Below are 18,496 nucleotides of genomic sequence, written 5' to 3' on the forward strand. Positions count from 1 at the left end.
GAAAATGGAATAAATATGACAAACAAGCTTTTTAAAAAATTGTGACCAAACAGCAATAAATCTGATGGCAGAAGACAACCCTTTCAAAGTTTTGGGCTGGAACATCTAATTTTTACTACACCAACGGGTGGGGGAAGGGAAATGACAACTGCTCTTTTACCACAAAATCAAGCTCAAAATAGTGGCAACTTTTTAACCCCATAATTACCAATACTGTTGTTCGACTACAATTATAATATATAGTATGAGCATCAGGATCATGTAAAGTAGAAGGATCCAATCTGTAACCAGCATTGCTGACGCACTGAAACTCCTTAAATCCCCTGTCAATCCGTTTTATGACGTGTTAGAGTGTTTGAAGTCTGCAAACAAAATCACAGAATGATAATAGTAATACACATAAAGTTAGGTTAATTTTAATTTGGGGGGATTAAGCTTTGTGCATCAGCCTATAAATATGTATTCATATGATAAATATATGCAGCAGTGACTCACAGCATAAATTATTTATTGCGCCAATTACTTATTGATAGAGGAAAGCAAGCAAAATCAACATTGCTTACACAAGCAGAATAGACAAAAATGAGTACAGGAAGCAATACATACAGAAGTAGAAGCAGAGGCGTAACTTGGGTTGACTCATAATGCAACACAAAGTAATACAACTCATTTGATGCACAGGATGCAGGGAACAATTGTTTCTAAAAAAAATTGGAACATTCCTGCCAAATTCAGGACAGTTGGTCTTCATAAACATTACCATGTATGAATTTATAGATTTAAATAAGTACAAAAAAACAGGTCAGAGGTATCCAATTATTTCTTTTAAAGCAAATAGAGCCAAAATTTTGGCGCTAAATAATTTCTTGTTTAGAGTTCAGAATTTTTTTGTCTGATACAGAGCTTTAAAGTCTCTTCAAGCCTGTGCAATGATTATTGGATGCCTTCAGCCTCAACTAGCTGTGTCTTAAAAGTATAAAAAAATTGCATTAAATAACTTGGAATTATCTTCGAGGTCCCCTGATTAAGACACTCTTTTCCATTTTGTGCTGTGCCGTTCTATTGCAGAGATATTCACATTTGTTGCTTTTGCAGCGCAGTATGTGAAATCTCTGCTTGCAATCCAGCTGTGCATGTCTTCAGAGTCTTCTCTGAGGGAATGTGCTTTCACTCTTTCTTTCATAATGCTGCTAATCAAAGCTTGACACCTGATCCAGCAGAATAATAGTAGGAGATGCTGCCGAGCTCTCACTGGCAGTATTTAGGAGGGAAGGGTGAATGCACACCCCCCCAGAAAAGACTGTGGAGAAATGCCCAGTTGATCTCCAAGGAGAGATTAAACATAATGTCCTCCAAATGCAACAAATGTGCATATATCTGCAATGGAACGACTCATCACAAAATGGAAACGAGTGGCAGAATAGGGAAATCTCTGGGATTTTAACTACATTTTTGAACAAGTGACAGGTCAACTTTAAAGAGAATCTGTCAGCAGGATTTTGCTATGTAATCTGAGAGAATCATGATATAGGAGCTGAGACTCTGATTCCAGTGATGTATCACTTATTAGGCTGTGTTTTGCTCTTTTAATACAATTAGTGTTTTATCAGCAGGTTATTATCACTACAGGACTAGGTGTCTCATGACTCCTGGTCCAATCCCACCCACAACACTAATTAGCAGTTTTCCCATAAAATACAGTGTACACAGAAACTTGCTTGTCAGTGGTGGGGACGGGGTTATACTCAGTTTAGTATTCTGAATTCTGCAAGATCTGTGGCAGAGAAAACTGTAATTCTGTAACAACTGCTGCACCGAGTGAACTAAGTGATACATTGCTGAAATCAGGGTCTCTGTCCCTATTTCACACATACTGGTGCCTGGGAAAAGCAGTACCCTTCATTCTGATCCCAGGTGCCTGTGGCTGAAGACAGCTCCCATCATGTTTGTCAGCTGTTTGCTAAGTTTTTGCTGGTGAATTTACGGAGGACCACAGAAAAAAAATTACATAGAGTTTCCCCATAAATTCAAACTAGTAAAGGCTAAAGACAGCTGTGGGTTGATATTAACAGCTTGGGAAGGAGCCAGAGATATTGCTCCCCTAGGCTACCAACAGCAGCCTTCAGCCGCCCCAGAAATGGCCCATCTATAAGATGCGCCAAATCTGGCACTTAGTCTCGCTCTTCCCACTTGACCTGTGGCGGTGGCAAGTGGGTGTCATGGGGTGGCTGAGGGATGATGCTGGTAGCCTGGGGGTGCAATATCGCTAACTCCTTCCCAGGCTATTAATATCAACTCATAGCTATTTGTTTAGCCTTTGCTGGTTTGAAATTATAGGGGGACCCTACATCAATTTTTTTCCTGGGTCCCTTTAAATTCACAAGGAAAAGCTAAACAAACAGCTGTGAGCTGTTATTAATAGCCTGGGAACTTTATGGGATATTATCCCCTTTCCCAGATTAGTAACATCAGCACCCTCATAGTGAAATTTTGCACCCTCGTAGTCTTTGGTTCCCTGGCCCAACCCCCGAGGAACAACACTAGGTTCAGCCAATTGTACTGTAATCTAATATGCAATATGAGGGTTCTAGTTGGGATAACACCTCGTCCATTCTCCATATTTTCCCAGACAATCTCCTGTGCATGAGATACAGAGCTCAACTAACTATGTTCCACATTGGGATATCACAATTAGTCATGTCAAATGACGAACTCAGCTCAGCTACAACTGCGTGCACACGGGAAAAACAAAATGGACCATATTTAAGTACATTTCTCCGCAGGCTTAGTTTGGACTTTCGTCCCTTGCAGAGACGTGCACCACAGTGGGGTACCGTAGCTCTGCTACTATTGACCTCAGTATGCTACACTCTCATTTGCTTCTATGGCAACCAGTTATTGTTAAAGGGATGGGGACACAAATCTACGGTTTACTTTGTCTCCCGCTATTGTCTATTAATTGAACAGCGATATGTTCATGTTATAACATTCCTCCAGAAAATACGAAAGATTTGTACAACTTAAATGTTACCATGGAAGCAGATCCCCATCCTCCCCTAAAGCTATTAACCCCTGCGGTAATGATGAGCCGAACTGGGCTGCGGGCCAACATGTGGTGCCAGTAGGGGGTCATATGATGTCGTCCAAGAAGCACGGTAACATGTGGACTGCGGAGGGTTCATGTGCAAATGTAGAGGGGGAGGGTTATTGCCAAAATAATACTGTACATTACTCTGCTGTACTGTTAAGAAGCGTAGATCCCTAAATAGCTTTTAACACCAATGTAAACCAGCAAAATTAGCACTTTCGTGTCCTTATGCGCAAGCTGATGTCGAGTGCACAAAGAACACTGGCTGCCTTGCAGTTCAGAAGAGATAGCAAAACTCCCAGGTGCTACCATAATCTTCCGGAAACTACCATTATTAGACTAAGTTCCAGTTTCCAACTTCATATTAATGGGGCGTGGAAGAGGTGTGGATAGGCATGAAAGAGGCATAGCCTAAATGTGGAGAGAAGGACACTTGGTGGAGAGGGTGAGGTCATGGAGAAATGCGATCATATCCTTGAAGTTGGCAACTATGGCTTTTAATATTTATGAAGCTCAAAGATATCCAAATATTTTCATCTACACCAAATAAATCCAAAATGTTGATGCTAGATAATTTGCTTAAAGGGTTTGAAGTAGAGGTAGGAGAATCGGTTCACATGAATCTGGTACATTGGCCAGGTCAGTAATCTGTGACCATTGGACTGGAGGCCTACGAACCTCCTTTCTTCCTGGAGTTCCCGGCTCTTCTTTTGATTAGAATTCAACATCCTCATTGTTGCGTGATGCAAATGACTCGCCCTCAGAAGCCGTGGGGTACTCGGTGCCAGGCCCATTGATTTCAATGGGAGATGTCACAGTGGCAGGGACCCGCTCCGTGGCCTCAGGCAGTCAATGTAAAAGGGGTAGAGTGATGGGGATAAAGTTATTGAGATGATTCGTGATGCACCTGTGGTTTCTGGTTAGTTTGACCAGCGCTGCAGGGTTGCTTCTCTGGGACAGGTGGTGTGGTGCAGCAATGATGATGAAGCTCCCCACAGGTAGGGCTGTAGTCCCAGGGCAGTAGGAATAGGTGTTGAGGTAGATGGTGCAGTGTTAGGCACAGAGATGTAGCAGTGCTAGATGAGTGGCGCAGGAATAAGTGGAGGACACAAGGGCTTGTAGTCCCAAGGCTTTACTCACAGTCTGTTGCGCATACAGATGCTCACTTCGGTGTCATGTCCTACAGGTCAGGGGCTCAGCCAACTCCCAGGCAAGATAGAGTACACCTTTCCAGCACTCCTCCAACATATGCCTTTCCTGAACATCTCCTCACTAGCGCCTAAACTGAAGTACTTGTAGTTGTGAATTAAACTTAAGTTCCTCCTTCCAGATGTTACTTGGAACTCGACTCGTACGACAGATAGCTGTAGCCCACTTCGGGGACTTCCTACTCTCAGGTCCCGGCTCACACACATTGCTATTGTGCCCTCGAGTCTTAGGTGGGAATAAAGTGGTGACAACTTCTATTCCTCCGGTTTCTGCTGCAGGACCATCAGCATCCATACAACTTTGGATACCGGACTCCGAACCATGCGCTTTAACTTAAGGAAGGGCTCTGCTTTCACCCTTGTCCTCAGTTCTCTTCTCCCCACGTTCCGTACTAATCTATCTTCCTTCTGAAGAATCAGGCTTTCTCTTGCACTTTCCCGTGCCAACAGCTCCAGATCACAGGAGTCTGCTGCAGCACTTGCTTTCACTCCACCCCTCTGGGGGATCTTCTCTCACTATCTAACCTCTTCCTAACCTTCTTCCCTCTCTTATGCAGTCTAAGCTCCACCCGCTTCCCCAGCAACCTTTGTGAACCAAAGCAGCTGACTTACAGGGTGCTCCCCTATTCTAAAGTGTCTGTGCTGGGTGCAGGTGTTGGAGTGTGGTCAGGCGTCTCCACTTTACCTGGATAGTGGGATACCACACCTCAGGAGGAGGTGCAGTACCTCTGTGGCGACTGAACCCTCAGGGGCGCCACACAAACATGACGTCGTGGTGGACCGGCAAATGAAAAGTAGGGCTACGAATGCAGGTAGGTAAAGAGATTCACAGACCTCTCATCCAGCGGTCATGGATTACTGTCCAGGCTGGTGGACCAGAGTCCTAAAAATCGATTCTCCCATCTTTATTTAGAAGCTCCATTACTATGCTACAAAGCCTAAAAATCATCACCACCAGAGCTCATGATCACCACCACTAGGACAAGCTTGGGAGCTTATAGTATTTTCTCATGTTCTGTTTTTTGGAGCACACGTCTATGGGTTTGGGGTAGTGTGCTTCTGATTATTGAAAGTTCGACTCAGCGGCATGTTTGCTCCGCTAGCCCGAACTGTGCACTCTCCGAGATTGCAAGCAATGGTACCTATACCTTGTGAGCTCTATAGCAAAGAGCGTGTAAGTGCTGTGCTTTTTGTCTAAGAGACTGACCACTGCTGTTAGACTGCAGAGGTGGCCACTAATCTAGGCAACAAGCAGTAAACTATAAAATAAAAAAATCCCTTAATTATTGAGAATGGCGAGGATTTTTAATAAGAGCTAAACTGCAAAGTTGCTTGTTTTTACCCAAACACTTTGCAATTTTAACCATTTACAAAAATGTAAAAACCCAGTTAATATATAGAACTGTATGCAGCTAGCTCCTCAGCTCCCCCTAGGGGTGGTGGATGGCAGCAAAATTTCATAATTGTTTCTAAAATTCATTTGGAGTTTCAAAAAAATGAAACTTAGACAACTAAAAAGATAAATTATACAGCTCTGAATCTACAACATTGAATTTCTAAAAAGGTGAACCTGAAATGCGTCAATTAATGCTTTGTTGATGGATCACAAATCAATTGTGTTAGTCATCAACTGGAACCAGTTGAATGTTAGATCGGATCAATGTTTTCATGGTCTGCGTGTGACAGACCAGCAATGCTCCAGAGATTTGATATATGAGCAACATCCATTTTTTTTATGGTTGGTCTTTTGTGATGCAGAAATTGCAGGAAGAAGCAGAGAAATGGATGAAGTGCATTAAGTGTAATCATTACTCCTAATATCCAGTACTTCAGTCATCCCATATATCAGTCACTCTGGATATGACAGATGTGTTTTGTGCCCTTCTTTCCAAGTGTCATAGTGGATTTCTTTAGAATGTGATATATGAATCTGTTTCTTCATGGAAAATGCACCTAATTATTTTCTTCATTGCAATCTTGCATTTTTTCTCAACTTTTTTGGCTTTCTGGTAGGTGATTAAATCCAGAATCTTGTGTTTTGTTTGCAAGTTTACAAGTAGTAGGGTCAAGAAAATGGACAATAAGGGACATCTATAATATAACCGGCTAAGCGTCCCTCTGTCCGAAGTCTTTATAGACTGCGCAAGCGCGACGCACCTGTGCAGTTTGGCTCCAGACAGAATGAAGCAGTGCAGTGAGGACTGTGTATGGCGTCGGAGATGGCGGTACGCATACACACTGCATACCGCTATGTCCGACGCCATACTTACATACTTACCTGACCGGGAGGAGCGCTGCCGTGGCGCTTCTTTTTGGCCGGAGACCGGGGCAGGAGTGCGGCCGGAATCGCGCATGCGCATAGCGCGATCCGGCGCCATTTTACTGAAGATACATTTGCAGTGCATACCACGAAAGGAGGGTGAGGGGACCACGCATACCACAAAAGGAGGGTGAGGGGACCACGCATACCATGAAAGGAGGGTGAGGGGACCATGCATACCAGGATTGGGGGGTGAGGGGACCATGCATATCAGGAAAGGGGGGTGAGGAGACCATGCATACCACGAAAGGAGGGTGAGGGGGCCTCGCATACCACGAAAGGGGGGTGAGGGGACCATGCATACCACGAAAGGGGAGTGAGGGGACCATGCATACCACGAAAGGGAGCTGAGGGGTCCACGCATACCAGGAAAGGGGGGTGAGGGGACCATGCATACCAGGAAAAATGGGTGAGGGGACCACGCATACCATGTAAGGGGGTGAGGGGACCATGCATACCAGGATAGGGATGAGGGGTGCCATGCACACCAGGATAGGAGGGAGGCAGCACATATCAGGATGGGAGACCATATACCAATAAAAATGCCCGCCACCCGGGCGTAGAACGGGTTCATAGCTAGTAAATAATATAAATAAATAAGTAACATGGAAAGCCTAATAGCAAAATGTTGGTTATCTTGGGTGTGATACTTGTGCCACCTTCTGCTCCAAGGCGCCATCAGAACATTTGGAGGGAAGCTGACCCATCACTGCCATCATCTGTACTCCACATGTGTACATTCTGATATCAGTGCATCTGAAGGCAAGCAAATAGACTGGGGAAAAGCAGGGGTTCAGAAGCCACTCGTGTAAACATATAACCCTTAAAAGACTACATTTATTTAGGATAATTTTAAAATAACACCAAAAGAAAACCCAAGTGCACAAACTGGTGATAGACTAACCAAGAGAACAAACAATATATTTCATGCGAGACTGTTCAGATACATCATATGGTTAATGCAGTCAAGTATATGTTCCAACAGAGAGCCTCTATGCTGTCTCCTCCTCCTCACAACAGGCCAAGGATGCAGGGGCCATGGAGAGGCCGGGGGACAGAATGGGCTAGATAATCCCTATTGGAAAAAATTCCCAGGTACAACCACGCATGGCGTAGGATACGCTACGTGTCCGCTGTCATCCCTTCCTGCCAGCGGAGGTTGGCACACTAAAAACGATATTTGGTGCCCTCGCTCCACGATGGCTATCCCTTACTGACCTTACAGGCCCTGTGCTTGATATACACGCAGGACGCCTAGTCTGGACAATCAACAACTACGCTAGGGGTTAGGGTGGGTAACACGTGGTAAACAGAGATAAAGGTACTTATCATATCCATGCAGATGAATATTACATGCTTCTATGCCCCTGCGTCGACGCGTTTCTCCTTCGGTGGTTCATCAGGAGGCTGGTATATTTGTGAGAGGTATAGATGCCTATAGATGCTCGTACGATGATCATGATGATGTCACTGGACAATACAAAGGTGACATCAACCCCACAAATATTACCCCACTTGCCACCGCTAAAGGGCAAGTGGGAAGAGCGAGGCTAAGTGCCAGAATTGGCGCATCTATAAGATGCGCCATTTCTAGGGTGGCTGAGAGCTGATGTTTTTAGCCTGGAGGGGTGCTAATATACATGGCCCCTTCCCAGGCTATTAATATCAGCTCGCAGCTGTCTGCCTAGCCTTTGCTGGTTCGATTTTATAGAGGGACCCCATGTAAAAAATTTTCTGGGGTTCCCCTATAAACTAGCTAGCAAAGGCTAAGCAAACATCTGTGAGCTGATATTAATAGCCTGGGTACCTTCATGGCTATTGGCTTCTTCCCATGCAATTTTTTTTTACATTTTTTTTTAAATAAACAGATATTGCGTTTCATTCAAATTTTGTGTGTGTGTGTGTGTGTGTCTTTTATTTAACTCTTTATGTACCATTTTATTAATGCGGGTATCTGGCTCACACATACATATACTGTATATATGTATATAATATATATCTATTATATTCACTTATATTTGTTTTCTTGTGTGTGTATACATTATATTTGAACATGGTATGTAATGATATTATGGGTTTTAATGGAGAATGAAAAAGAAGAGGTTGGACAAGGAAATGACAGCACAATTCATTTTTTGTTGCTAAATAATATACCTTTATTTAGCTTGCAAATCCGCAGAGAAAACCGCATAAAAAAGGCGTGGATTTTCAACTGCCTTTTCTGCCAAGAGAGGCAGATTCCACGTAGAATTTAACAAAGGCAAATCAGCAGCGACTTGTGCCCGTTTCTCACAAAAAATGCATATTTGGCTATGTAGAAATGGGAGACGTGCTTTAGAGCAAAATGTACAGCATGAAAACTCACAGCATATTCTACAAAATTATTTTTACCATAAACCTATGGCATATAATAAGGAGTAGAGATGAGCAGATTGATCCGGAGAGCATCGACTTTTAGTCGAATCTTCTGACATATGCAGGTTGCTGAAAATTCGAACACTCTAATTCGATTTGCGAGGATCTCCCCAAAAAAACACAATTTCGTAGACTGCTAAATTCTTCCAGAGTGAGATAATGACATTCAAAAGATATATAGGGAAATACTGTAGGTGTACAGTCACTCAGTGTAACTGTGAATTGATAGGTCTGTAATATTGTCCACCTTATAAATGGCCTTTTTAATTCTTCACATACAACAAACAAGGAGGGTCACTATTAAACCCCTCAGTGCTTATTTTGCTATTACCTTTACCTGTAACCTTCTTCTGTGTCACAGAAAGTGTGCTTCCTGGATTGTTTAACAGACAAGACATATATGTATTATTAATCCAAAAGAAAAATCTCTATAATTCAGAAATTTAAACACAATTGTCAACCAAAATTTGTGCATTGCAGAAAAAATATTTTTGATGTTTTGTACATTTCTTTTTATGCAGCAGTCCAATAAAAGAACCGTACGTGCTTCCCTAATGACTCTGTTGGTTACCACCAGTTATCAGACATTTTTCCGGTCCATTAAAGGCTTTTCAGAATTGTGATTTGCAGCAAATTTATTTGCCACAAATCAAATTTGGGGGAAAAATTCAGAGAAGCTGTACAATTTGAATTCTAATTGATCTGTCCAACTCTGTCTAACAAGGAGTGGATCTCAGTTCACCCAAATTAATGAGCACCATGGTTGTATTGGAAATTAAGTTGTCATATAACCCCCAATGAGAAATGTGTTACTCTTACCATGAGCGCATTGTAATTTCGGGAGCAGACAGCCTTGTGTAGAGATGTAGTGCCATCACGGGCTCGGAAGTCAATGTGGGCTCCTCCCAGGCAAAGCATCCTTATGACATCTACCGTTCCTTCCATTTGTGAAGCCAAAGTCAATGGTGTCTCTATAAAGGAACCAATTTAAGTGAGCATATCCATATGCACTGCAATATATGATGGACAGATGACAGTTCTACACAGTATATGAAATTCACAGAAAAAAAATCTATAAATTTCAAACCGGTAATTTCTAAAATGTAGATAAAGTCCTATTTACAAACTACAAAAGAGAAAATAAAAATTATATATGATCATATGCTTCTTATGGAACCATAGCAGCCATTTTAAAGGCTGTGGAGCCCTGTAATTGGTCACTCGGTCACCCACAAGGACACAACTTTGTACTGTGTTTTCCATACCCTACTCACTCGTCTTCCTCTCTTCATGCCTAGAGTGGGTGGCAAAGGAACATTTAAGTCCTGCCCCAAATTTTGCCCAGAAAAGTCCCCAAATCATCAACCTTATTTTGTCTGAGATGGCCTAAGATTACCAGCACTGTATCAGAAAAGGAGATTTCAGGGACTTTTGACAGCTATACTTATTTTAGGATCTGATGTGCAGTTTCTTCTCGGAAAAACTACAGCCGATCAGAGGCTGTTGATTGGCTGCGGCGCTCACATGACACCCCCGTACAAACATTGATCAAAGGTAATTGGCAGGGGACAGCGCCAATAAGGGAGGTGAGTATTTTTTTTTTTAATTTCTTTCCCCTGGGCCCATAAATAAGTGATTGTACAGTAACAGACAACCCCTTTAAATAATTTCAGTTAGGTTTTAGTTACTCTTTTGATACTGAGTGTAATGGGGTTCTTTGGGGTAACATACTGTAGGGGATATCATGCCTTGTGTAATGGGGAACAGTGGGGATACCATACTGTGTGTAGCATAATGTGTGTAATGGGGTACTGTGGGTGCATCATACCTTGTGTAATGAGGCACAGTTGGGACATCATACTGTGTGTTATGTGGTACTGTGGGGTTATCATACTGTATGAGTGCATTATAGTGTGTGTAATGGGTTACAATGGGGACATAATACAATGGGTATACCTTGTGTAATGAGGCACTGTGGGTGCATCATACTGTAAGGGTGTATCATAGTGTGTGTAATGGGGTACAATTGGGGCATTATACCATGGGTGTCATCATACCTTGTGTACTGAGGCCTTGTGGGGGTATCATACTGTAAGGGTGCATCATAGTGAGTAATGAGGTAGTGTGGGTGGATCATATCTTGTGTATTGAGGCACAGTTGGGACATCATACTGTGTGTGTTATGTGGTAATGTAGGGCCATCATACTGTATGGGTGTATCATAGTGTGTGTAATGAGGTACAATGGGGACATTATACTATGAGTATACCTTGTGTAATGAGGCACTGTGGGTGCATCATACTGTAAGTGTGCATCATACTGTGTAATGGGGTACTGTGGGTGCATCATACCTTGTGTAATGAGGCACCGTGGGGACATCATACTGTGTGTTATGTGGTACTGTGGGGTCATTATGCTGTATGGGCGCATCATAGTGTATGTAAATGGGTACTGTGGGTGCATCATACCTTGTGTAATGAGGCACAGTGGGGACATCATGCTTTGTGATGGCATCATATTGTGTGCTATGTGGTACTGTCGGGTCATCATACTGTATGAGTGCATTATAGTTTGTGTAATAGGAAACACTGAGGACATTATACCATGGGCGTCATCATACCTTGTGTAATGAGCACTGTGGGTGCATCATACTGTAAGGGTGCATCATAGTGTGTGTAATGGAGTACTATGGGTGCATAATACTGAACGCGTCATCCTACCTTGTGTAATGAGGCACTGTGGGGGCATCAATACTGTGTGGGGGAATCATACCATATGTAATGGTGCACTGTGGAGGCATCATACTATGTGGGGGGGATCATACCGTGTGCAACAGGGCACTGTGTAGGCATCACACTGTGGAGGCATCTTACTATACGGGGGGTGTCATGCCTTGTGCAACGGGGCACTGTGTGGGCATCATACTGTGTGGTGGAATCATACCGTATGTAATGGTGCACTGTGGAGGCATCATACTATGTGGAGGAATCATGCCGTGTGTAATGGGGCACTGTGGGGGCATCATAACATATGTAATGGTACACTGTGGAGGCATTATACTGTAACAAGGTGGCCCGGGGTGGTAGTCCCAGCCGAATCAACTAAGCTACAGTCAGAGTACTCCCCCCTCACCTTGTACAGAAAATGGGCAGGACAGACACAATCCCAGGCACGACTTGCAATTTCAACAGGGAGAACAACTTTAATTACAGAGATGTAGAAAATACCAACACTGGCTTTTTGCTCTCTCCCTAGCTTCGTCCACGGCCGTACCCATGACAGCCACAGCGGCCGAAAGAGGCGGTAGTCCTTACGCTGGAATCTGGACTCTTGAAGTCCCTTCGGTGGGGTCCTTATGTAATCCTGGGGAACGTGTTGCTGTCCTTAAGTCCAGGGCAAAAGATTCTATCCTCTCCTGGGGTCTGACAATGCCCCGGCAAATGTGCCTGGGCTACTGACTGGAAGCAGGAGCTTCCTGCTCCCTTTACTGGCCGCTAGTCCAGCCCACATGTTAACCCTTCCTGTCCCTGCCTCTAAAATGTACAAGGCAACACAATACAGTTCAACAGTGATACATTACAGACTAAAAGAGACATCACACGTTGCATTAACACACATGGGAAACATTGCAAACACCGCATAATACAATAAGAATATGTAACATATATTACAAGTGTTGTCATACACAGTAAATGCACATGAGACATAACATAAAATGAGTCACATAGGTCCCGTGTGGGGGAGGGGCAAACGAGGGTCTCCTCCACCTCCTTACAATACTATGTGGAGGAATCATACCATATGTAATGGCAGGACCCGGACCCTTACCAGGCCGCAGGTATAGCTTCCCTTAAGGGTTAATTTGTGGTGGAATAAAGTTTTCCCGCCTTTTTTCCCTGGTATTTTATATGTATATTTTGAGTACAGACATTGTTGGTGGGCCTTTCCAGTCAGCTGCTCGTCACTGGGTGATGTGTAGTTTTCTCCCCAGTGAAGTGTACTGATAGGACAGGCTAATGTAAACAAACTATGGGTTGAAGGGATAAAGAGGGGGGCAGTGCTGAGGGAAGTTGTCATTCCTCATCACTGCCATACCTAAAATGCTGCCCCACCCTCCCTCCCTTACATTTATTTTGTCACGGGCCTGTGGGTAAGTCATTCAGGGAACTGAATGGACAGCATGACGGTAAATGGTAAACGGGCTTGAGTTTTTGCTAAACTCTAAGAAGATGAGCCGAAACAGAGTCAGTGGTTTCTGGTGCACTTTTCTGGCCGGAACTATCAGGACTGTCACCACTGTTGCCGTGGAAGGGTTTTTCTGGGAGGGGAGGACGTTTGCACCGGACAGCAGGGGGCACAGGGGAGATAAAAGGGACTGAGTGCGGGAAAGGGGGAGACTTGGTGGGAAAGCGATAGGAGAACAAGGAGAAGGCTGACTCCCACCCTACTGGTACGACTGCTGACTCTACGTTATCCATACCTCAGCATCCTGACTTTGAAATTGACTGTGTCACTACCCAGCAGTCTTCGGAACCCTTCCTTGCTGGACAGCTCCTACCCGCCTGCAGTTGCTGATAAGCTGACTTGTTCCATTCCTAGAATCTACTCCAGAGGACCGCATGCTGCCGCGGTCTGTGAGCCTGCCCACGATTCGTGTTCGGAGCCATTCCAGAGGAGTCTACATAAAGGACTGTTTCCATGTTCCAGCGTACCCAAGCCAAGCGAGACCGGATACATCGGCACCACCGGGAGACGTTGTTCTTCATTCCTCCGTAAGAGAGCCAGAGACATTGTCCTTGATCTGTGTCGCCGTCGGGAGATATTCCAGCCTTTCCCCAACAAGAACTGTAAGCGATAAGTTACCTTTTTCTTGCATACTTTTTTCTCAAGCATTATGTTTGTGTGAAATTCTTGTTGTTGCCGTTACTGATTTTGTCTCCCTGTGTGGAGTATTCCCTGTCTAATAACCTGCTCTAGTAAATCCTGTTAAAAAATATATATAAAAGGAATTCTCCAAAGAAGCATTTTTAGTGCATTACTGTATATACAAAAATTATGCCTCATGTAGTCTCAATCGACAGAGACGACTCTCACTAAATTGGAAAGAAATAAGAAAATGCTGGAGTCCAGATCTATCTAAAGCAGTGCAAAATTTTATTGTCAAAAACAGGCATATATGGAGTAACAGAAAAATCGTGATAGTATAATAGAAAGGTAATAAATGAATGACCGGAGCCCACTGACAAAAACAAATCAGCAGCAAATAAGTTTATTTTCATGTGAAAAGCACTCAGGCCCTTAGTAAGGGAAATGATTTAGTGCAGGTATAAAGTGCTGGGGAGTCTGCACTGAAAAGAGTTAATCCAAAAAATATATTGCTCTAGACCCTGGCAGTGTAAATCTATAATGCTGTGGCAATGAGTATAACCCCCACTGATGTCTAATTCACTGTGGACAATATAATCTGTAAATGCAGCATAAGGGGGGGCAATAAAACATCACCACCGGACCAGCGTCCCCACAGTAGCAAGTACAGTACAATCAAGGCAGAAATCGACCAGCACTATATATTATGTCTATTGCACAGATGCCCATACGAAGGGGAAGAAAAACCCTTTCTCTGCCTCCGGCTCTTCACTGCATCAAACGAACCTCTCCCTTTACATTTTGGCATAGTCGGAAGGTTGCAGTCTGATAGCACAGAGGCGGCAGAATAGGCAGCTGGGCCCAGAACCAGTATCTCCCTGTGGGCTATGCTGAGTATCTTGCCGAAATTTATGGAGACCAATACTATGTTGTGGAGTTGGACGGAATGTATGAGGGGTATGATGAGTATGCACCCTATGACACCCGCACTCGAGGCAGAGGTGGCCATTATAGCTTTGGATGGAGATGCTCGAGACTCAGTGATGCTGCGTACCCCCCGAGACCGTGATACGTTTGCTAAAGTGCTCCTAATCTTAGATGCGACCCATGGGGACCCCACTGACGTAGGGGAACTTAGGACTCGCCTGTTTAGCCGAATGCAAAGAGAGAGGGAGACAGTTATGCAATATATGAATACTCTGCAAGAGTTACACACTGCCATTGTTAGAAAGGACGGGATGGGAATAGGGATGACAAATGTCGCGTTGCGTGACATGATGGTGACTGGCCTGCAGGACGCCCTAACCAAGCAGACCCTGAGAGAACAGGTGAGGGCAGGCCCTCGTATCACTTTTGCTGACATACGGAGAGAGGCCTGCTCATGTGTACAGGAGAAGGGGCTGAAGGTCCTGGTAGGGAAGTTCAGTGTGGTGAAGCAGCAGTGCAGTTAGTTGTTGAACCCCAATGGGTTGAAGAGATGAGAAAAGAGCTCATCCGAGCACATGCCCCACTGAAAGGGGTAGAAGTACAATTGGAACCCTCGGTAATGGAACAACTGCCTGCAGAACTCTTAGTGGCTTGAACACTGGCCGTGGTACGAGAAGGGATGATACTTGTACGCTGTGTAAATTTGACAGAACAAGAGATTGTCGTTCCACACAGGGGTGAAGTAGCGCGGGTAGTGGTCATGCCCGAAGAAGTCATACCGCCCCAGGTCATACAGTTGGTGGTGAGTCCAGAAGACCCGTGGTCGGTAAAAGTCACCGCTTCTCCGACAGCCGAACCTCAATACATCCAAGAGGGTCGGCGCATACTGGAACAGATGCGTGCTGAACTGTCTGAACTCACGCCCACCCAGGTACAAGTGGAAGCGTTACTGGGGCGATACCAATCCGTTTTTGCGAATCATAAGGACGACTTCGGCTGCACCACAGTGATCACCCACGAGATACCAACGGGGGATACAGCACCCATTTGAGAGCGTTACCGGCAGATTCCCCCTCAGTTATATCAGGAAGTGAGAGAGAAGCTTGGTCAGATGCTACAGGAGGGCGTCATTAGGGAAAGCCAGAGCCGATGGGCCGCTCCCATTGTGCTGGTGCGGAAGAAGGACGGGACACTGAGGTTCTGTTTGGATTACCGCAAGCTCAACGCCTGCACGGTGATGGACTCATACCCCCTGATTGAGGTATCTCTGTCTACATTGAGGAAAGCCAAATTTTTCTCAACGCTGCATGTCGGAAAAGGACAGGGTGAAGATGGCTTTTATACTTCCTATGGACCTCTTTGAATTCAACAGGATGCCATTTGGCCTGGCCAATGCCCCCTGGTACGTTCCAACAATTGATGGAAAGGTGATTTGAACTTTGAAGCCAAACTCATCTACCTGGATGACATCATAGTATACGCTGCCTCATTTGAAGACCATCTGCAGAGACTAGAGCAAGTGCTGAGCCATTTTCAGAAGAATTGGGCTAAAAGTGAAACCCCAGAAATGTCACTTGTTCCGGACCCAGCTCGAGTACCTAGCAATGTCATTTCCGCCGAGGGAATGAAGCCGTCACAGCAGAAAATTGCGGTGTCTCGAGATTGGCCTACCCTGGAGACCATGAAAGATATCTGAGCTTTCCTGGGACTGACGGGGTACTATCGTCGCTTCATGAAGAACTTTGCCCGGGTAGTGCAACCTTTACTCGACCTCCTGAAGGGGGTGCCTCCAAATGCCAAAGGTTGATCCATCCGTTGGGAGGAAAGGCAGGAGAAGGCGTTCTGTGACTTAAAGATGGCACTGACCGAAGCTCCGGTACTGGCTTATGCGGACTTCTTCATACCGTTCATTCTCCACACCGACAGAAGCTTACATGGACTTGGTGCTGTGTTGTCGCATGTGCAGGATGGGAAGGAGAGGGTGATTGCCTTTGCCAGTTGGTCCCTTCACAATTCAGAGCGCAACCCGGACATTTAAAGTTTCTTCAAGCTGGAGTTGCTGGCGTTGGTGTGGGCCATGACGGAGTGATTCTCAGAATACCTGTCCAGCTCGGTGGTGCTTGTGCGCACTGATAACAACCCGTTAGCACATCTGGAGAATGCCAAGTTAGGGGCCCTGGAACAGCCCCCTGAAATTGCTTACATAAGGGGGGCAGAGAACACCCACACCGATGCCCTATCCAGAGCAAGACATAAGCCACCTGGAAGGAGTAAAGATGAGATGCTGGACGGGGAGGAGGTTCCCCGGTTCCGAAAGACCACTGGGACGGTGGCGGCCACGCTGGACCAAATACGGACCCCCATCATGAAGGAGTGTTGGGAAGATCTTGGGATGAGTGGGTTCGGTTGCAGCAGGAAGATCGTGAACTTGCGCTGTTTAGACAATTGGTGACACTGAAGAAACTGCCTAGTCAGGAACAGCGGAGTGCTCTGACTCCAGAAGCATTCTCTGACTCCAGAAGCATTGAAAATACTCCGGCAGTGGGAGCGCCTCCAGATGAGAAACGGGTTGTTATATTGGAAGGTTCAACTACAGACGAAGTTTGGAGCCTCCTGGCAGGTGGTGATTCCAGAGATGGTGCTGTCTACCGTGGCCACTAAAGCTCACGAAATGGGGGCCCACTTTGGTCTTGAAAAAACTTTCCAGTGGCTACAACGGTTTGTCTATCACCCTCGGCTAAGAGCAGCGGTTGAGGAAGCCTCTAGACTCTGTTGGGCCTGTGAGTTGGCCAAATCCCCAGAACAAAGAGCTGCTACCCAAATGATAGTGACCTCAGCCCCCCTGGAGCTGTTGACCATCGACTAACTATTTGACCATAGGGCTGGCACACCAAGGATACTAGACCACTGTCTAGTGATGGTAGATCATTTCATGAAGTTTGCGGTGGTGACGCCCACCCGGGACCAAACGGCTGAGTCCGCTGCATATGCTATCTGTAAAAATTTCAATCAAGTATATGGATGCTTGCAGCGGATCCATTCTGATCATTGAGCCTGTTTCTTAGGAAGAGTAATGGATGAGTTACAGCAGATCTATCTGTTCAACCGGTCGCACACCACACCGTACCACCCTCCGGGAAACGGGGCCTGTGAGCGGTTTAACCGTACTCTAATCCAGATGTTAAGGACCCTGGAAGATGATAGGAAGGCTAGGTGGTCGGAGTATGTCTCTGAACTCATGTGGATCTACAACAATCGAGTCCATCAAACCACTAGCTACACACCTTGCTCCCTATTGTTCGGCCAAACGGGGAAAGAAGTCACGGAGCTGGATCCAGGGGAGGACTACCCATGGATGGGGGTGTCTACCTGGGTCTGAGAACACTGCCAACATCTGCAGACCTTACATCGTCTAGTACAGACCCAGCTCTGGGAGCTAGAACACCCTGAGAAGCTTCCTTTGCGGGGGACAGATCTTCAGATTATTGATCGAGTATTGGTGCGGGAAAAACATCTAGGTGACAAGCTGGAAAATTGGTGGGAGAGTAGGCCATACAGAGTGAAGCGTCGGGTCGGTATGGAGGGACCCGTATATGAGATTTATCCGGAAGGAGAGGAGAATGCTCCCGCTAGAGTGGTACATAGAAATATGTTTCTGCCATGCCTCTCAGA

At 45.2% G+C, this 18,496-nt stretch overlaps 1 protein-coding gene across 1 annotated transcript in view; it reads right to left on the reverse strand.

Moving 5' to 3' along the window:
* SHANK1 (SH3 and multiple ankyrin repeat domains 1) overlaps positions 1–18,496 on the reverse strand; it is a 677,277-nt gene that overhangs the window by 272,964 nt on the left and 385,817 nt on the right. The window contains exon 6 of the mRNA XM_073570818.1: positions 9,851–10,002. Coding sequence (XP_073426919.1) covers positions 9,851–10,002 — 152 coding nt within the window. The remainder of the gene's footprint in view (positions 1–9,850; positions 10,003–18,496) is intronic.

The sequence above is a fragment of the Dendrobates tinctorius genome, unplaced genomic scaffold (assembly GCF_039654945.1).
Source record: "Dendrobates tinctorius isolate UK_male_01 unplaced genomic scaffold, ASM3965494v1 ptg000028l, whole genome shotgun sequence".
In the NCBI taxonomy this organism is placed as follows: Eukaryota; Metazoa; Chordata; class Amphibia; order Anura; family Dendrobatidae; genus Dendrobates; species Dendrobates tinctorius.